The 18,241-nt window shown below is 52.4% G+C and overlaps 1 protein-coding gene across 7 annotated transcripts in view; it reads right to left on the bottom strand.

Moving 5' to 3' along the window:
* The window catches only part of ADAMTSL5 (ADAMTS like 5), a 35,845-nt gene continuing 17,604 nt past the window's right edge, over positions 1–18,241 (bottom strand). For 5 of the 7 annotated variants that reach the window (XM_088147292.1, XM_088147288.1, XM_088147294.1 and 2 more), the window contains 6 exons: positions 14,202–14,329; positions 13,619–13,742; positions 10,138–10,221; positions 8,670–8,833; positions 5,365–5,436; positions 1–4,884 (listed from right to left, as the gene is read on the bottom strand). In XM_088147292.1, coding sequence (XP_088003418.1) covers positions 4,159–4,884; positions 5,365–5,436; positions 8,670–8,833; positions 10,138–10,221; positions 13,619–13,742; positions 14,202–14,329 — 1,298 coding nt within the window. In that variant the 3' untranslated portion in view covers positions 1–4,158. Of the gene's footprint in view, positions 4,885–5,364; positions 5,437–8,061; positions 8,345–8,669; positions 8,834–10,137; positions 10,222–13,618; positions 13,743–14,201; positions 14,330–18,241 lie in introns of all 7 variants that reach the window. The other 2 variants (XM_088147290.1, XM_088147291.1) reach the window with 2 other exon arrangements.

Raw genomic sequence — 18,241 nt, 5'->3', positions numbered from 1 at the left:
AAGGGTTTGGGTGTTTTCTGCATTGTTTACGAACGCTTGCAGAGATGTTCCGCTTTGTTTTCTTCTTTGGCTTCGAATGGAGCCTCTGACCTTGCTCCTGAATTGCTCTGGTGCCCCTTGGACTTTCCAGAACTCTTCCTGATCTGAGGAATGTGTCCTAGCTGGGATTCTTTTATTATGGCTTTGCATCTTCCACAAGCATCGGACTGACCTTCCTGACTCAGCTCTTCAACTTCAAGTTTTTCACTCAGTTTGCTCTCCTGAAGTCACGAGTGTGTTGGACTTTCTCAGCAAGCACATGCTTACATCCACATGGATGAGGATAGCATTACGATCACTGTTACGTATCCCCCCCCCTTTTTTCAACAGACTGTTCTTACTATTTGGAATGGTTTATATCGTAGGGTAGAATTTCCTGATGACATATTATATGATTACATGTAATCTGAGTTAGTTCTATGTTTACCTTTAGGTACAACTTTCGGTTAGATTTCTGGTGTTAGGTTTTGGCTGGCTTCCACTGCCCTCTGCCAGGCTTTGTTGTAAGTGTGGGCAGGAGGAGGGGTGTGGAGGTGGTGGACTTGTTCTCCATGGAAACCCCAGTTTTTGCCCATTTTTTGTGGTCTGTTTCTGTTTTGTTGTTTTATATTCTTAATTTTAGGCTTATCTTTTTAAAGTCACAGGTTGGATTACCTGTTTAAATTAAAACTGTCTTCATATATATTTATATATTTTTAATGGTAGTATTTATTGCCTCTGAAGCTGGTTTATTATCTATGGCTTATGTGTACATTTACTTTAAACTTACATTCTTTACATCTTGAGGCTAAGCATACTGAGTTGGAATGTAAAAGGTGTGCAAAATAAGATACTTAGAAGTTGTATTGTCGAAGGCTTAGAAGTTGCTTCCATGTTCACAGGACAAACACTGGGGGAGATCTCTGAGCCCGAGCTCCTGTTCTCAGGAAGCGAATCAGAGAATGGAGTCAGTGCTGACAAGAGAAGAACTGACAAATTGTGCATCAGTAAATCAGCAGGTCCTGGTGCACCCGCTCTAGGGTTATTAAGGAGCTTAAGGCTGAGATTGTGGCTCTTCTAACTAAAATATACAAGCTGCCTCTGCCTCAGCCTCTGTAGTTGTGGACTGGAGGGTGACCAACATAACTCCATTTTTTAAGAAGGACTCATGGGGAGATCCAGGAAATTATAGGGCTGTCAACTTAATATCTGTTCCAGGGAAGATAGTGGAAACTGCTGTTAAGGATACAATTACCTAACAGTGGTAATACAAGTGAAGCAGCTGGGGTTATACCTTAGTAAAGATGTTAATTTGGTAGTGATGCAAGAATCTATTGACTCCTATGGACTTTTTCTATTCTTTTGAGGAGATGCAGTTTTGATTTAGTTCTTGCTAACTTTAATGGGCCCATAAAAATGATCCTGATTTATTTCATAGATCCCTTGCAAGGCTTCAAGGTATTCAAGTTGATTATTTAGTCTTGGGAGGTGATATCAACACAGTGATGCATTTAGAAATGGATTGGAAAATTCTTCCCAGAAAACACATAATCAGAATTGGAAAGTGTTTCAGGCTTATCTATGAGATATTAATCTGATTGATGTTTGGCGTAAACTTCAGCCTCATGCTAGGAAACATGCATACATTTTTTATGCTCTTAGAATGTGTTCCAGATTAGATCCTTTATTTCTCCTTTGCTACTGGAATGTTTTAGATTCTCCTATTCATCTTATGTCAGGCCCTGTGCCAATTACATTAACCCTTCAATTCAAGAATGTCAAGCTATTCTATGGTAGGTGGTATCTTAATACTTCTGTCAAAAGTTGATGGCTTCTTAAGTTATATTAGACAATTAACTCCAGTTACAATTGGATGAGTTTTAGGCTGATAAGGTTGACTTCTCATTGAATAGACACAAGCTAAGATATTGGGAGTTAGGTGAAAAAGCCAGTGTTGTACCTCAAGTGATTTACGTCATGAGAAGCAACCCTATGTTGATTCCAAATAAATTTCTTCAGAATTTCAGATAAGTTATTTAGGACATTTATTTGGGAAAATAGACCACCAAGGATTTCATTAGCTAAATTTAAATTACCAATTGATGGTGGTGGTTTTAATTTACCAGACTTACAAAACTATAATTGGCTTATATTTTATCAGCCACAAGTATGTGGAATGAGAATCGCATCCTTTATGGGCCTTGCTGGAAAGCCATTCCTACTTCTCTTGCGGTCCTGAAAGTTCTTGGATCAACATACAGTAGAAAAGATTTTCTATTTCCAGGAGCATGTGCTGTGAGAAATCTTGGGGCTTTATTGGGGTGTAGATGTTGAGACTCATGAATATTTAATATTTTTGGAAGAATTCTACGTTAAAAATAGGCGGTAAAGCATTTTATTGGAAAGTATGGGTGGAAACCAGGATAATGACTAAATCAGTTGTTATGTAATGATTTTAAAGGATTTTTCTTGGCTTCAAACTAAATTTGGAGTCTCTAGTTTACAACAGCGGCAGTTCTTTCAAGTGAAGCCTATTTTGATGGCCTAGCATAGGCCAGATGCCTTGGCAGCTTCCAAGGCACCTGAGGACCTTTCTCATCTGATGGAATCTACGGTGGAAGTCAAACCCACAATATAACTTTACCAAAAGAAAGAATGTTTTTAAAGGGAATACCAGTGGGATTTATCAATCTTGGACAAAAGCATTGGAATCTCTGGTAACGCCACATCAATGAGTTGTTGTTCAGTCGTTAAGTCGTGTCCGACTCTTTGTGACCCCATGAACCGCATCGCGCCAGGCCTTCCTATCCTTCACTGCCTCCCTGAGTTGGCTCAGTTTCCTGCTCATTGCTTCAGTGATGCTATCTAGCCATCTCGTCCTCTGCCGTCCCCTTCTCCTTTTGCCTTCCATCTTTCCCAGCATCAGGGTCTTCTCCAAAGAGATCTCTCTTCGCATTAGGTGACCAAATTATCTGAGCTTGAGCTTCAGTATCAGTCCTTCCAATGAGCAGTCAGGGTTGATTTCCTTTAAGATTGACTTCAATGAGTGCAAGTCTAAAAAATGTTAAACTGACATTGATAGATTTGAAACTAAAATTGATTAATCAAAAACTGGACTCCTCAAGGAATGTATTTAAAAGAACGGACATGGGATTGTTGGAGGGATCACTGACCCATATAATCTGGGCCTATGAACGGTTGGTATCTTCTCAGAATAAGATTTAAATGTAGGTAAGTAGATTTATGGGGAAATCCCTAAATATTAAAGATGTTAATGTAATGCTGAATTACATCGCAAATTTTGGAATCTGACTGTCTTTGAGGCATAATTTTGAGAAACTGGAAAACTGATATTATTCCAGTAATTAAAGACTGGCTTTTAGAAATGTGTAATTTCAGAAAAGACAATATTTTCAAATATCAGAAAATGAAGTACAGCAATATGTTCTTCTTTGGTATAGATTTTATATTTTACAACAACAGAGTAATATTTTTAGGTAATGGTATTTCTTGTAGACCAGAGATTTTTATATTTATATTTATATTTATATATATATATCAATGACAATAAAGATTACTACTACTACTACTACTACTACTAATATAACACTGGAAGAAAAAACCCAGTTTTATATCCATTTTTGTTTGACTGAGAGGTCTTTTAAAATTTCATGCAATAACTCGTCAGCGTTATGCAACATCCAAGATTCCACAAAGGAGCCCTCTCAGATCCTTAATCCAGTATTGTAATCTCTGTTAAACCTCTGCTCTCAAACTGCATCTGGTCCATTTTGTATACCAAGCAAACATTAGGTGGGACCCACCCCATTTTTCCTGACTGCCACTGGACGCCAAGAAAAGATGCTACAGTGCTAGAAAAGATGCGAAAAGGGAAAAGCCCAAAACATCTGGAGCTTTTACCGCATGGTAGAGTATTTTGAGGAGCAGCGAGACCAGGAGAGATGCCTGGTGAAGAGCAGAGAGCCGCCTAAGGACGGGACAGGGCTGGGAACAGCCGGGCGGAGGGTTTCTTCCCTTCCCACCCTCAGAGTATGGGTCTCCCGGGGCGAACGGGCGAGGGGCGAGCGCCTTTTTCGTGGTGGCGTCCGGGGGAGGGGGCTTCTCCTCCAGGCCAGGGGATCAGCGCAGTATTAGCAACAGGGCGGCGGGGACGCGCCCAGTCTGGCTGGGAGCTGCGCCGGCCAAGGGGAGCCAAGCAGCAGAGGCGACCTGGGCGTCCGGGGCTTGGCGGCTCTTCCGACGGACAGTCTCACGGCTGGTCCAGCAGACGCCCTTCCTCCGTGGGCACCGGCGCGGCGCGGCGGGGCGGGAGAGCCTTTGGGACTCGCCCGGTTGGACGCGGCGCAGCGGCAGCGCGATCTGCTGCCAGCCCGGGCGGCTTCGTCCCCGGGCGGCTTGGAAGTCCCCAGCTAGCCGCCTTCCTCCGCGCGCGCGCTGTGCCGCCGAGCGGGGCGCGGGGCTGGGCGTCCCGGGCGCGCGCAGCAAGCGGGGGGCTCCCGCGGCTCCCGTCTGCGGGGTCGGGGCGAACGGCTCAGGCGGGCGGGCGGGGCTGGCAACGGGGGGCCGCGTCGCGCAGCAGCAGGTCCTCGCGGGGCGACCAGGGCCGGGCGTAGCCGCCGCGCTGCAGTAGGAGCCGGTCGAGGGTGTGCTCGTAGTTGACGTGGCGCCGCGCCATGAGCAGGTACTCGCGCCGCTCCAGCAGCGGGGGGCAGTCGCAGGAGTCGGGCACCCAGACGTACTCGCGCGGGAGCAGCGGGAAGCGGTTGCGGTACGTCCGCTGCACCTGCACGTCGTAGCGCGTCTCCGAGCCGACGTAGCGCTTGGAGAGGATCCGGGCTCGGAAGACTGCCGGGAGGAAGTCGGTGAGAAGGGCCACAGGGCCGCCGCGCCTTGGCCCCGGCCCCGGCCCCGGCCCCCTCCGGGGTCCCCCTGCGCCTCCCGTCCCCTGTCCGCGAGCCAGGGTGGAAGGAAGTCTGCCCTGCACGGAAGCCGCCCACGCCGGGAAGCGGACTCTGGGCGCTTCTCCTCGCGCGCCGCCGCCCCGGGCCGCCTGCGTGCGGCTCCTGCTGGCCCCCGGCTGATGGGCGCGCGAACGAAGCCCAGCGAAGGGCCGCTTTAAGCGCGGGCATCTGCTTCTTCCCGAGCCGTCCCGCCGGCGGCGGCAGCAAGCCCGCTTGCGTCGCTTTCTGTGCGGCTCTGAATGGATCCTAAGGCATCGACTCCGGGAAGGAAGCCGGCGTCGAGCGAGCGCCGAGTTCTCTAAAGGCCGCGGCAGAAGCTTCCCCAGCTCCGGCCCCGGCCAAGGGAGAAGGATGCTGTACCTACCGAAGTCGCTGGTGCAGTAGTGCTGCAGGCGCTGCGATTTCCCCCTCGGCAGGTCGCACTTCCCGCAGGGTCCTGCAGACCAGGAGAGAGACAGGGTCAGTGGGACCCGCTGGCTGCCTGCGGCAAGCCTTGGCCCTTCCTTCTGGGGTGGGGGCAGAACTACCTTCCTGGATTAAAGGCCGCACCCCATTGGGAAATCTGCGGGAGGGCTGGTGTGCTTTTCCAATGGCCTAGGCCCACCACTTTCTGGTCAAGCTGCCACCCCCCTGACTTCTGCAAGAGCAGGGGGCCTTTTAGGAGGGTGCACCCCAGGTGCTGATGATGCCAGCTGGTTTGGGGGGCCAGTTCCACCACACATTTGAGTGGCTCTCTGGAATGCAAAGTTCATAGCCAAGGGGTTGGCAAAATTGCTCCTGTCTGCTGGCATCTTGGTTTACTGAGGAGCACCTGAAAATGAAATGAGTAAAGATGGAACAAATCAACCCTGAGTTCTCACTGGAAGCAACAATGACCAGGCTCAAACTATCCTGCTTTGGACCCATTATGACTCTAATGCTGGGAAGGATGGAAGGAAAGAGAAGAAGACCAGCACCAAGGGGAATGGACTCAGTTACGGTGGCGATGGGGGCACCGTTGGAAGACCAGGAGGACCAAGTTAGGGACAGGTTGACCCAAAGAAGGTCTGCCACTAAGAGTCGTCAGCGACTTGACTCAGGCAAGAATCAGTCAAGGAGGTACCTGAAGATGAAGAGCCAATGTGATCTGATGGGTCAAGGGTCTATGCCTGAATTCAGGGGTACCTATGGCAAAGACTCTGCCATCCGGCAGTCTTGCCGGGCTCCCCATTCCTCATTGAGATAAACAGACCAGATCATGCCACGCAGGCCCCTGGATGTCTTTGTGAGAGTTTGGATGGAACTCTGGTGCCTTGGAGGGCAGGACCCAAGCCCCTGGGTTGGAACTACAGGGAAGTCGACTCAGGTTGGATGGGAGGAAGATGTTCCAGATGGGAAGAGCTGCCTGTCAGTGCAATAGGCTGTTCTCTCACTGGAGGTCTTCAAACAGAGGCTGGCCGGCCGGCCATCAGTGTGCAGTACTTCAGCAGGTCCTGCCCTGAGCAGGAAGTTGGACTAGGTGACCTCTGAGACACATGCAAACTAATAACTCTGTCTCCTCCTGACACGCTTGTATGGGCCAGGCCGGTTCCACTTGGAAGGGACCAGGCACACTGGAGAGCAGCCACGCGCAACAACTTTCTAGGTCAAAACCATGCTGGAGGGAGAAGCTTATGAGGAACCGAAGGAGACCCTGGGTGTGTTTAGCCCGGAGAGGAAGAGCCTGCAGGGAAGCGCGATACTCGGCATCAGGGATCTGAAGGGCTGCCCCATGGCAGAACCTTACAGAGTTGTTCCAGAAGACAGGACAAGAGACAGTGGGTATACATTGCAGGCAGGTTTTGGCTGGGCTTGAGGAAGAATTTTCTAAGAGTAGAGGTGTTCAACAATGGGACCAGCTGCCTCAGGAACAATGGGACCAGCTGCCTCAGGAACTGGGGGATTAGAGAAGCTGAGTGGCCTTCTGTCGGGGTGCTGTAGAAGTGAATTTCTGCACTGGGCGGGGGTTGGACCAATGACCTCCAGGGTGACATCTGCCCTTAATTGCTGTGAGGGAAGAAGGGAGGCTTTGGGAAACCAGGGCTTGGCTTTCCCAGTCAGGGTCCCCAGTGCTGCTGATAGCAAGGCTCCATGACCCTGGAAGTGGCTCTCGGTGGGAATGGAAAAGCGATCCTCAGATGGCCCTGGAGCACGCTGGATGAGAGCAGAAGAGCCTCTGCCGCTGTCTTCTTCCTCTTCCTCTTCCTCTTCTTCTTCATCTTCCCTGAGAGCTAAAGATGCTACGCTTTTGAAATGAAGAGCAAAGGATTCTGTGGCATCAAAGTCCCACAAATGGCTGAAATGGAATATGACATTTCTTTGCCCTTTCTTGGCCATGCTAATTATTGGCAAGTCAATGAACTGTCTGTGCTTGCTGTGACAGAAACGTACTGGAAATGCAGGGTTGAAAGAGAAAGAATTCAGAGCTGGCGCGCCCATGACTCCCAGGGCATTGCTGGCAAGGAGACTTGAAATCAATTTAAAATGCTAAATGGGGCTCCAGCTCAGCTGTTGGAGAATAACTGGAGAGGCGGGACATCTGCTCCCTGTGGGTCCAGCCCTAGAGCAAGCAATCTGAAACAAAATGCTGTTGTCTGCAGGTTTGCCCCTGAATTTCGTATCCTGGGAGAGGGCTCTGCTGTGCCTGTCAGCTAAGGCCTATCAGCCTCGTAGGGAGATCTGCCTGCTCCCTCCTAACTCGCATCCATTATTAAAGACTTGGCACTCCGCTCCACTCCCGCCTGCCCCAGTAGTGCCTGCCCGCGGTGCCCCCTTTGAAGGAAGGCCTGATGTCACTCTTGGGAGCAGCATTTCCAGCTCTGTTTTTTCTGAGCCGCGTTTTAACAGAATAAAATAGCACTTGGGAAGTTGGGGTTGCTTTACTGAGTTAGAGGGTGGGTTGCTTGTGGGGCCAGCACTGGGGCACGGGACCAGCGGCTCTGCCCAGAAACCTGCAGTGCCTCCCCACCCACCGCTTCTGCTCCTAAGTCTGCTGGAGGAGCAGAGTCAGAAAGGGACGATCTGGAGAATTGGGGGCTCCCACCTGCTGCTGCTGCTGCTGCTGCCCCAGAGCTACCTGGCGCTGTAGAGGTCCTCAGCGGTGCTGGGGTGACCTCCTTCTGCGACCCCTCCTTGGCTACCTCCTGGGCCTTTGCGAAGCGGTGCGTTGCTGTGGTGGCTTCGGGGAAATCTGCAAGCTCTTCTGGGTGATGCGCCTCCACCTCTCTGGCCTGGGGCTGGCGCAGAGCATGGGCTCCCTCTTGTGCGCGGTCCCTTGGCACCCAGAACTGGTAGTCTATGCCGAGGTTCTCCTCCTGAAAGAGGACCTGGCAATGGGGGTGGGGTGGGGGGAGTGAGCAGTCATACTTGCAAGTCCTCTCCAGCCTCCTGCCCTTGAAAAACGGCCACAGGTCCCATGCCACTTTCTTCCTTGCGTGCCCGTTTAAGGAAGCAGCGAGAGCCAAAGACTCATGCCGTGCGTGCCATTCCCCGTGTCTCTAGGGCGAGGCCCACGGACCAGACAATGGCCCGCCCCTGCTGTTGCTCCCTCCCTCCCAGCATTTAGCGTCCAGAGATGGCCTTCTCTTGCCAAAAACAGGCCCTTGTGATATGTCCAATTTGCTTTTTGCTAGGGGATCCCCACCCTCTCACCATGAGAAACAAGTCCTCGCTTGTGGGTCCAGCCGCCTCAAGGGTCTCATGCACACTGCCCGTGCGAGTGTAGTGCCATTTGGTGCCCGCCACCTCGTATGCGCCTGGCTGGTCAATGGCCCACTCCCCGTTGAGGACGTAGTGCTGGTCTGCATTCATCAGGGCTGCGGAGGGAGAGAGCACAGGAAGGGTTGCGGAGGGACGCGGGGCTCCAGAGAAGGAAAACGACAGAGCTGGGCCAGTGTGGAAGTTCAGTGCTTCTGTTTATTTTCCCATGTCATTGCTTCGTGAAGCAACCCTCTGGGCTGCTGTGTCACGGGCTGGGTTGGCACAGCGTGCAGACCCAGGTCAGCGGAAAACCAGGGGGGCTGCATCCCCACAACAGGCGGAACTTGTTTTGGGGCTCAGCTTGTTCCCTGCTGGCTCTTTGGGCCAGAATACGAGCGAAGGCCCGGCTGAAAACAGTGGGCTCCGTGGCTGCGCATGTGTGGCGTGGGTCCAGCGGTGGAGCGAAAAGGCAGGGAAGAAGAGAGGCTTGCCGGAATCCCAGAGGCAGAGGGAATGCCTCCGAGTGGCTTCCAGTTCGCCGTTCTCCTGCGCCATGATAGACAGAAGAGAGAGCAGAAAGAGTCCTAAGGCAGGGGCCAAATCTGGGGGGCTGCAGAAGGGAGCAGAGGCGATGGGGGAGGTGGTGCTTCCTCTGCTTTTGGGGGGGCCTGGGGGCATGCTGTGGACTCCATCAGCTGTGGTGCCCTCCAGTGATGGGCAGCCTTTCCCATGATATGGGCGGGAGAGGAGCAGCACGATGCCCCACCGTTCACTGGGATCGAGGTATCCAGAAGCAGGCTCTTCTCTTCTGAAGGGGGGCTGCATTTCGCCCCCGTGCCCACTAACCCTGGTAGACATCCTTGTCTGCTTTGTGACCCCCCCCCCTTTTCAAACTTCTGAGCAAGGAGCTGTCATGAGCTCACTCCCAGGAAAGGAGCGTGTAGCTTCTGTGCCGAGACCTGCTGTGGGCCTTGCTCCAGAAACTAAGCACAGCCAGGTCAAAGGGTTGAGTGGGGCCAGGGCAAAACAATAGAATAGTTCAGTGGCCTTTTAATGTGATGCCATTGTGTTAAGTCCATTAAATGCAGCTTTTTGATTAGTCCCATTCCTCTTCTAGCACGTTGAACATTATATGTGGGGGGCGGGGGGGGAGAGTGCCCGGGACTTGGGGCTTCAGGCTGTCATAGAATTAGGCAAAACGATCGCCTGGCAGAACTGCAGGCCTGTTGCCCCTTCCCCACTCCCTGCCCATCCTTCGCCTCCAAGGGCTCTTCTTTTGCTGCCTCCTGAGAGGCTTACTTCAGGGTCAGGAAAATGCTGGTGTGGATCCGCCCCCCCGCCCCCCCCCCCCCGTGGGCAACAGAGAGCTGTGGCCAGGGAGGAAGGGTGAGACAGGCCCAGGCTGCACCTCGCGCCCTACCGAGATAGTTGCGGCTTCGGTCAGTCGCCCTGATCTGTCTTGCTCCAGCTGGAATCCGGGTCACGTTCCTGTACCCAGAGAAACCTGTTTGAAAGAGTCAGGGAGGGGTGGGAGTGGATGAGCACAAAGAGGGGAGGGCCCCGGGAAGCAGGACCTGTGCTGGAGAGGGGCCCCTGGGCCTCCCGAGGCATCTGCTGCTCCCCAAGGCTGCCGGAGAAGTGAGGAATTCTCTCCCCCTTGGGTTTGGAGACCCCCGCCCCCTCCCCCCCACCCGCCTGCTTTCAATGGACTCAGGGCCTCCACCCTGGGCTTCCTTGGCAGCCCTGGGTCTGCTTCGTGGGACTTCCCCACATTTCCCTTCCTCTGCACCGAAAGAGCATGTGGCTTAAATGCAACAAACGGCCATTTATGGTGCTTTTGGATGGTTTCTGGACAGCAAAGGCAGCCAAATTAGCTTATGCAAATGTTGTTCAGTGCACCTTTCTATCCTTGCACACTCTCCTGTTTCCACTTTTTTTCCATTTTTCGGTTTGACCCTCCCTTGTTTTCATCACACGCGCTCCTTCGGCACCCCTTCTCCCTGCTTCCGATTCACTTTGAGGTGTTCCTGACAGCACCCTCCGCCCGGGTCTTTTTCCGACCCCCCATCAGCGTAACTCCAGCTGCTTCTGTGGCACGCTAGCCCATCCTCGCGTGCCAGTAACGGCGACATGAAGGTGTCCCACTAACAGTTCCTTGAGGGCCTGGCATCGTAAGGCCCCCTGTGTCTCATCCTGGCTCCATCAGTTTGTCCTGCGCCACGGCCGGATTTTCCGTGTTCTGACACAACCCTCACAAGTCCTCCCGGAGGACCGCTAGACTCGTTGAACACGCGTTCGGTGGTCCTCTTGAAAGGCTGAACCACGCTGAGCCAGGGAAGACGAAAGGCTGGTTCTGCCAGAAACACCGTGTTAGAGGTTTTCAGGGGTTTCTGTCGATGAGGGTGGGGGGTTTGTTGCATAGGTTTCATTCATTTAGGCAGGAGGCGGCCCCGTTTTGCCTACTCTACCAGCATTTTGCATCTCCACTGACTACTACTGGGTGCTGCCAACTGTGGTCTTTTGTGGCAGCATTGCTCTTGCCTGGCAGCATTTATTCACTTGGGGCATTGGGGGTGAAATTGACAAGGCTTCTGCTGTTTCCCCTACTGGGATGGGGTCAGGAAGACTGGGAAACCTCTGACCAGCAGAGCCCAGCTGGGTCAGGAGAATGAAGCGGGAGAGAGCTCTCTCAATGGGCTCCAGAAGCTCTTCCCCCCACCACATACTGCTACTCCACTGTCCTGGCTGGGGTCAGCAGAGTCTTCCGGAAGATCGGCAGTTCTGTGTTCGGAAACTGCGTTGCCGGTGCTGAGCAGAGCGCCTTTGGGCTCTGTGGAGAGTGGGGAAAGCCAGGCCCCGCTCCACATTCACCTGAGCCTGCCCTGGCACCTTTAAGGTGTGGTGGCTTTTCCAGCTGGCTGCTGGCGTTGAAAGAAAGCCGGGGAGTCTGTCAGGTGCTGCCCTTAAATTGTTCCACAGGAGAGCTGCAAGGACAGGACCACTCGCAACCCTCAAAGGAGGATTAGACTTGGCCATCAGGGCGGTGCAAACAATGCTGGCATGTTTTCCTACCAATTCAAGGACTGGAGGAATGTCCATGAAGGTGGCTCTGCAAAAGGGCTGGTTTCCCTCTGCCCATTTTCCAGCTACTTCTGTTGAAATATTGATCTAAGGCTGGCACTCTCTCTTCCTGCAGTCAGTCAACTTCCACTCTCTTTTCTTCCTGCTCTCCCCCAGCTCCACTCTTGGCATGGCCAGAAACAGGGTCTGCCCTGCTCTGGAATCTCTCACCACCTTTGCACCCTCTCTTAAGCTTCCACCCTAAATGATCTAATCAAGCATGCTTGAGATTTAGAGCCAGGCCTTTGCCACGTGTACAGATATGTAATTCGCATACAGTCTTTGAAAGAAAGCAATGTTTGGCTCCACAGGCACCTTTCTCATGATTCCCTCAAGGTTTTCCATACTTCTTGTCTCCTTCACCTCCTCCCTTCACCAAAGGAGACAAGGGCATCTCCCCCGCCCACCCTTTGCCTTCATTCAGAATATTGCACCAATTTCCAAAAGGGCATCCTTGGTTCTTCCATTACCACAGTTCACTAGAGCATGACCCGCCATTCTCACCAGCGAGGGCTTCCTGCTTCCAGGCACAGACCCCCAACGTCCCACTTCATACTTGCTGGCGTACACTTTAGCCCCCTCATTCAAAAGTAGCCCTTTAGTTCCTGGTGTGCATTTGTCAGCTCCACTCTATGAGATTGGACCAGAAGTGTGCAGGGGGTGGGATGGGACAAGAGGGCACAATGACAACAGAACACAGATATCATGAGCCATTGCACAAATAATGGGACTTATGTACTTGGGTCTGACATCAGCAGCTGTGCAAGTGTGTCATTTGCCTGGTGGTGCCATGGTGCGTGTGTTGGCATGGGGGAGATGCGACTGGATCCGCTTTGTTCAGATTGATTCCATACTTGCCCTTCCTGCAAATTTCACGGACTCACAATACATCTATTCTGTCTTTCATACATTATTCACACTCTTAACCATTTATTTAGTGCTTTGGGGCTCCAGGCCACAGTCTTCTGAGGCAGGCCCAGAGGCTTCTGTCCATTACTTAGGAGTATTTTTGTTTTAATCTAGCATGCAAACAACTCTGAAACTGTGGTGCCTGCCAAGGTTTGTTTAGTGCCCCCCCAGTGGGCAGGGTGTGTCAGGGAGCAGAAGGGACTGCAGAGGGCAGCGTGCCCTGCTGCCAATCATGAAATGCTTCAGCTTGTTAAAAGAAAAGCGCAAAGGTGCTCAGCCAGCAAGCCTCACGGAGGGGAGGCCTTGCCTATGGGCTGGAATTCATCCTGCCAGTCGTGCCAAGGGGCAAATGGGCAAAAATCGCCTTCAGGAATAGCCCCAGCCGGGGGTGTCTGCAGGGGAGGTCAATGATGCTAAGATGGTGGATGTGACTGGGCAATCAAGGCCGTGCCCTTTTAAACCGTATTGCATGGACTGCAGGCCCATAAAATGGGGTGGGTCTTCGCCCGGCCATGACCACCATTTTTAGGTCACTGAGCACCCCCCTGTGGATGCCCCACCCCAGTGGATCAAGAGCAAACCTCTTGTTTCCAAAAGCAGCTATGCAAATGTTTTGGGGAAGTCTGTTGGCAGGCGGGGAAGGCTCCAACCACCGCTGCCCAGCTGTGGCACGTTTCTCTCCAGGTAGGCAGATGTGCCCAAGGAGCGATCCTGACCTAGTGCCTGGGCTCCCCCCTTGCACGTGCGTGCTCAGCCGTCAGCAGAGAAGCAGCGGGGTAGGAAGAAAGGAGAAGCAAGGCGGGGAGGGGCGACGAACGTCAAAAGCCAAAGCTTCACCCATGGAGGAAGAGAACGTCAGGGCATTCAATCACCGGAGGTGGGAAACGCCGCCCAGAAGGCTTCCTGGACGAAGATGCAGGACTCATTCCTGCCCGCACAAACGCCGCAGGCGTCGGCCAGCGCATCGGAGCCGAGGATTCCATCACAACCGGCTCTCTAAGGAATTGGACAGAGGGGCAGGAATTAGAGGTGCCCAGAAGAGGCTCCGCTTCTTGGGGGGGTGGAGGACGTTCACTGCCGCTCAGGGTGTCAGCGCTGCTCTGCATCTCTGCAGCGCTAGAGCTACACAGGGAGGGACTGAGGTGGGGCAGGACTTCTCGCTTGGCAGGGAAGACCCTCCCCGGAGAAAGGAGCGGCCCTCCTTCCCCCATAAAACCCAATAGTGGCGGCTTTCCTTCAGCCGCTCGTTCAACAAGGCCGATGTTGCTGCAGCGCCGTGTAGGCTTGTAACGCGCTTTGCTTGTGTAGAGTCTGTGTTTTTATCCTGCTCTGTTTCAAGAATTAGGGTCTAATTCGGGGGAGGGTCTGGTCCAAAGACTCTGGGAGGGTTGGCGACACCCGTTCTTCCATTGATCGAAAGCGGGGAGGCATGCTTCAAAAGGCAAGAGGACTCACCAAGCACCGGCCACTGATGCAGACATCTGGCAAAGCTGGGCTGCAGGGGGTTCCGTCCAAGACTCGGCCAAAGGTGTAGTAAAAATTGTGCCCCACTGCTAGGCAGTTAAGGTCACAGAGGTTGGCAGCTGGCGGGGCAAAGGAGGCAGAGGGGAGTATGAGAATGAGGCAGCGGGACAAAATATGCCTAGTCCATCTGATTTTGAGGTCGGCCTAAGGGTCACACGGTGCTGGACCAGGGCTGAAGTTTTTCAGTCTCTCTCACTGCATTTGCTCCACATGGCTGCCCAGATCATGTGCTCTCCCACACAGCTGACTTGCCTCCAGCCCTGGGCAGCCCACAGTCAAGGGTGACCCAGTTCATGCTCCCCTTTGGGTGGAGGGAAATGTTTGAAAACCCCTTCTCCCCTTTTACAGCACACTTCCATCCATGCAATTGTAGGATTGTGTGCGTGACACATACAGCACATACAGAGATGGAGTTCCCAGTGGAGCCCTGTTTTCTGCAGCCACTCTGGGACTTCAGCTCTGTCTTGGCACCATTAATGTTCTGCCAAAACCTCTTGTGCCCATTCTCATGACACAACTTCTGGTGGGGACTGTTGAGCACCTTCTATCTCCTGTTGACCCAGTCTGTTTTTCAGACATCACACTGACATCTCTGTGCTTGTCCCAGCTAATTGAGGCACATGAACTGGTTTGTGATCAGAGCACAGGGTTAACCAAGCAGAAGGAAAAGGGAGAAGCCAGAGGTTCATCAGCATCTGTCGGTCCTCTGAATTGTGGTATCCCCCAATCTCTCCCCTACACCATTCTACCCCCCTTCCTTCTCATCAAGGCCGTTCCCAAGAATCCAGTTTCTCAAAAGGGCCCTCCAAAGTCTGAGTGCAGCAGGGGGAGTTCTGCCCCACTTCTCCCAACTTCACAAGGCCCTGAAACTCCATCAAGCTCATGTTACTTCACCAGGACCTTACAGGAGAAGCCAGTCTAGTATATACGTTCTCCTAAGCCATGTAGGATGCCCTTTGAACTGGGTCCAATGTCAAAAACCACACAGACAAGCCACAAAACAAACCCTCAACTCGGGCAGGACTAGACAAACTTTTAGTCCCCCCCACCCCCACCCTGCAACTCTGTGGCACTGGTTTGCAAAACTCTTGATCTCTAGAAGATGAAGCTTAGTGGTCATTTGCAAGACCAGAAAGTTTAACCCATTCTGCACTTCTACTCAATTTACTGGTTCAATTAAATCTGTGTATATAGAAACCAAGTGTGTTTCTAAACCTAAATGCATGTGGTGGCATGGCCATCATAGGAAAAAACTTTCTTTTCTGGAGATTAGTACAACAAAGTGGGCCTGAGGGCCCCTCTAAAGTGGGTATCCATATTTATTTGGAAATATTATTTTATCACGAAACACTCCAGAGACTGGTCATTAAGACTGGTTGGATGTGAGACCCTGTTCCTGAAGGGTCTAGGGATCAGTTGGGAGTGTTGCTACTGTCCCAGCCTCCCTGCCTGAGCTCCTTGACTCTGCCTCGGGGTTGGCAATTCCCCAGGCTTGTGGTCCTGGGGGATTTCAATCTGTCTTCCCTGGGAGCGGGGTCTGGGGAATTCATGGCCACCATATCAGCCATGGGCCTATCCCAGGTCATCCAGGGCCCAACAAAGGACAGTGGTCACACACCTGATCTGGTTTTCTTGTCAGAGCAGTGGCAATGTGATCTGGAGTTGGGGGAGCTCTTTGTAGCCCCCCTGTCGTGGTCAGATCATGCCCTGGTAGCCATGAGATTCTATGGCGCTGCCCCTGCCACAGGAAGGTGGGCCCTATCAGATTGATCTGCCCCCAGCGACTAATGGATCCAGAGGGGTTCCAGAGGGAACTGGGTGTATTCCTGCTGGTCTGCTCCACAGTCTGGCTGAGGTCTTGGTCATCGCTTGGAATGAGAGAGTGCCTGAGGATTTGGATCGGATCGCACCCACGCAACCTCTCCCCTCCTGTGGATCCCATCGCTCTCTGTGGTTTACAGAAGAGCCGAGGGAGATGAAATGGGAGAAGCAACGTTTAGAGCACCACTGGAGGTCAACGAGGGATGAACATGACCGAACACGGGTGAGAGCCACTATTAAGGCCTACCTTGTGGTGGTAAGGGCAGCGAAGTGACAATACTTCTCCACTGTGTCTGCAGTTAGCCACCTGGTGGCTTTGTTTAGGGTGACTCAAGCCCTCCTGGGGAAGGGGGACTTGGAAGTTCACCTACAGGGCTGTGCAGGAGAATTTGCAGAGCATCTGTTGGACAAATTTGCTCAAATTTGTTCCCAGTTAGACGCCAGCTTTGGTACAGGTACAGGTCCGGTGGAGATGCCTCGGGCACAATCTTGGCCAATTAGCTGGGAATGGTTTGAACCTGTTGGGCCTGAGGAATTGGCAGGGTCCTTAGGATTGTCAGCTTAGCCGCCTGCCACTTAGATCCTTGCCTTCCTGGCTGGTTAAGGCTGACTCCACGGTGTCGTGTGGTTGGGTTCTGCCACCCCTTAAGGAGGCTTTGGTTTACACCCTCTTTAAGAAGCCATCGCTGGCTCCTACCACACTGGACGATTTTCGTCCAGTATCTAACCTCCCTTTTTTGGGAAGGTTGTGGAGAAGGTGGTTACGTGGCAGCTTCAGTGGGCCATGGATGAAGTGGATTATTTGGACTCCTTTCAGTCAGGATTCAGGACTGGGCATGCGACGGGAACGGCATTAGTTGTGCTTTTGGGTGATCTCTGGCAGGAGTGGGACAGGGTAGTGCATCTGTCCTTGCTGTCCTTGATCTCTTGGCGGCCTTTGATACCATCAGCCATGGTATCCTTCTGGATCAGCTCCGTAGGGTGGGAGTGGGTGGCACAGCGTTGGGCTGGTTCTCTTCCTTCCTATGGGGCCAGTATTAGTCGGTGTTAATTGGAAGTAAGAGGTCCCGCACACACCTCCTACTATGTTGGGTGCCACAGGGTTCGATATTCTCTCTGCTCCTATTTAACATCTACATGAAGCCACTACGTGAGCTCATGCGTCGCCATGGAGTGAGGTATCATCAGTATGCTGAAGATACCCAATTATACATCTCCTCCCTGGCGAACTAAGCGATGCTGTTGATGCCGTCCTGGTGCCTGGAGGCTATGGGGGTCTGGATGGGGAACAACAGGTTTCTACTGAACCCTGGCAAGACTGAGTGGCCCTGGGTTTTTGGGCCTTCTGGATCTGGGACTTTACCATCTTTGGTACTGGATGGGGTGGCACTACCCCAAACAGACCTGGCGCACAAACTGGGGGTCCTCCTAGACTCACAACTCCTGCTCAAGGGGCAGGTGGCAGTCATGGCTAGGAGGGCCTTTGCACAGTGTCATGTTGTGCACAGTTGTACCCTTTCCTGGATCATGAGGTTCTACTCAGTCACTTACGCCTTGCTCACCTCCAGAGTGGATTACTGTAAGGTGCTTTACATGGGACTACCCTTGAAGAGTATCCTGAAGTTTCAACTGATACGGAGTGCGGCTGTGCAGACAGCTATGTGTGCCTCTAGGGTGGCACGCATCACACCCCTGTTCCACGAGCTGCACTGGCTCCATCTGCTTCTGGGTGCAGTTCAAGGTGCTGGCATTGACTTTTAAAGCCCTACATGGCATGGGACCAGGCTATTTGAGGGACCGCCTCTTCCTGATTGCATCTGCTTGTCCCGTTAGGCCCAGCAGGAGGGGTATGTTGCGGGTCCCGTCTGCTGAAGCGTTCCGTTTGATGGGACACGGATGATGTGCCTTTTCTGCTGTGGCTCCCGCCCTCTGGAACATCATTCCCCCTGAGGTGAGGGTAACCCCATCCTTGTTAGACTTTCTGAAAGCCCTGAAAATGTAGTTTTTCCAGCAACCTTTGAGATCCCATAGGGAGCCTGCAAGATGGTAGTATTGTGCTTAAATGGTTGTTATTCTTCTGCAATCTTGCTTTTTATTTATATTATGTTTATTGTTTTAAGTGTTTTACTGGTTGTGACATTGTTTTAATT

The sequence above is a fragment of the Python bivittatus genome, unplaced genomic scaffold (assembly GCF_059951505.1).
Source record: "Python bivittatus isolate LINGU-HERP-01145 unplaced genomic scaffold, Pbiv_v1 ctg000500_np1212, whole genome shotgun sequence".
Classification (NCBI taxonomy): Eukaryota; Metazoa; Chordata; class Lepidosauria; order Squamata; family Pythonidae; genus Python; species Python bivittatus.
This window is presented reverse-complemented; position numbering and strand designations above follow the sequence as displayed.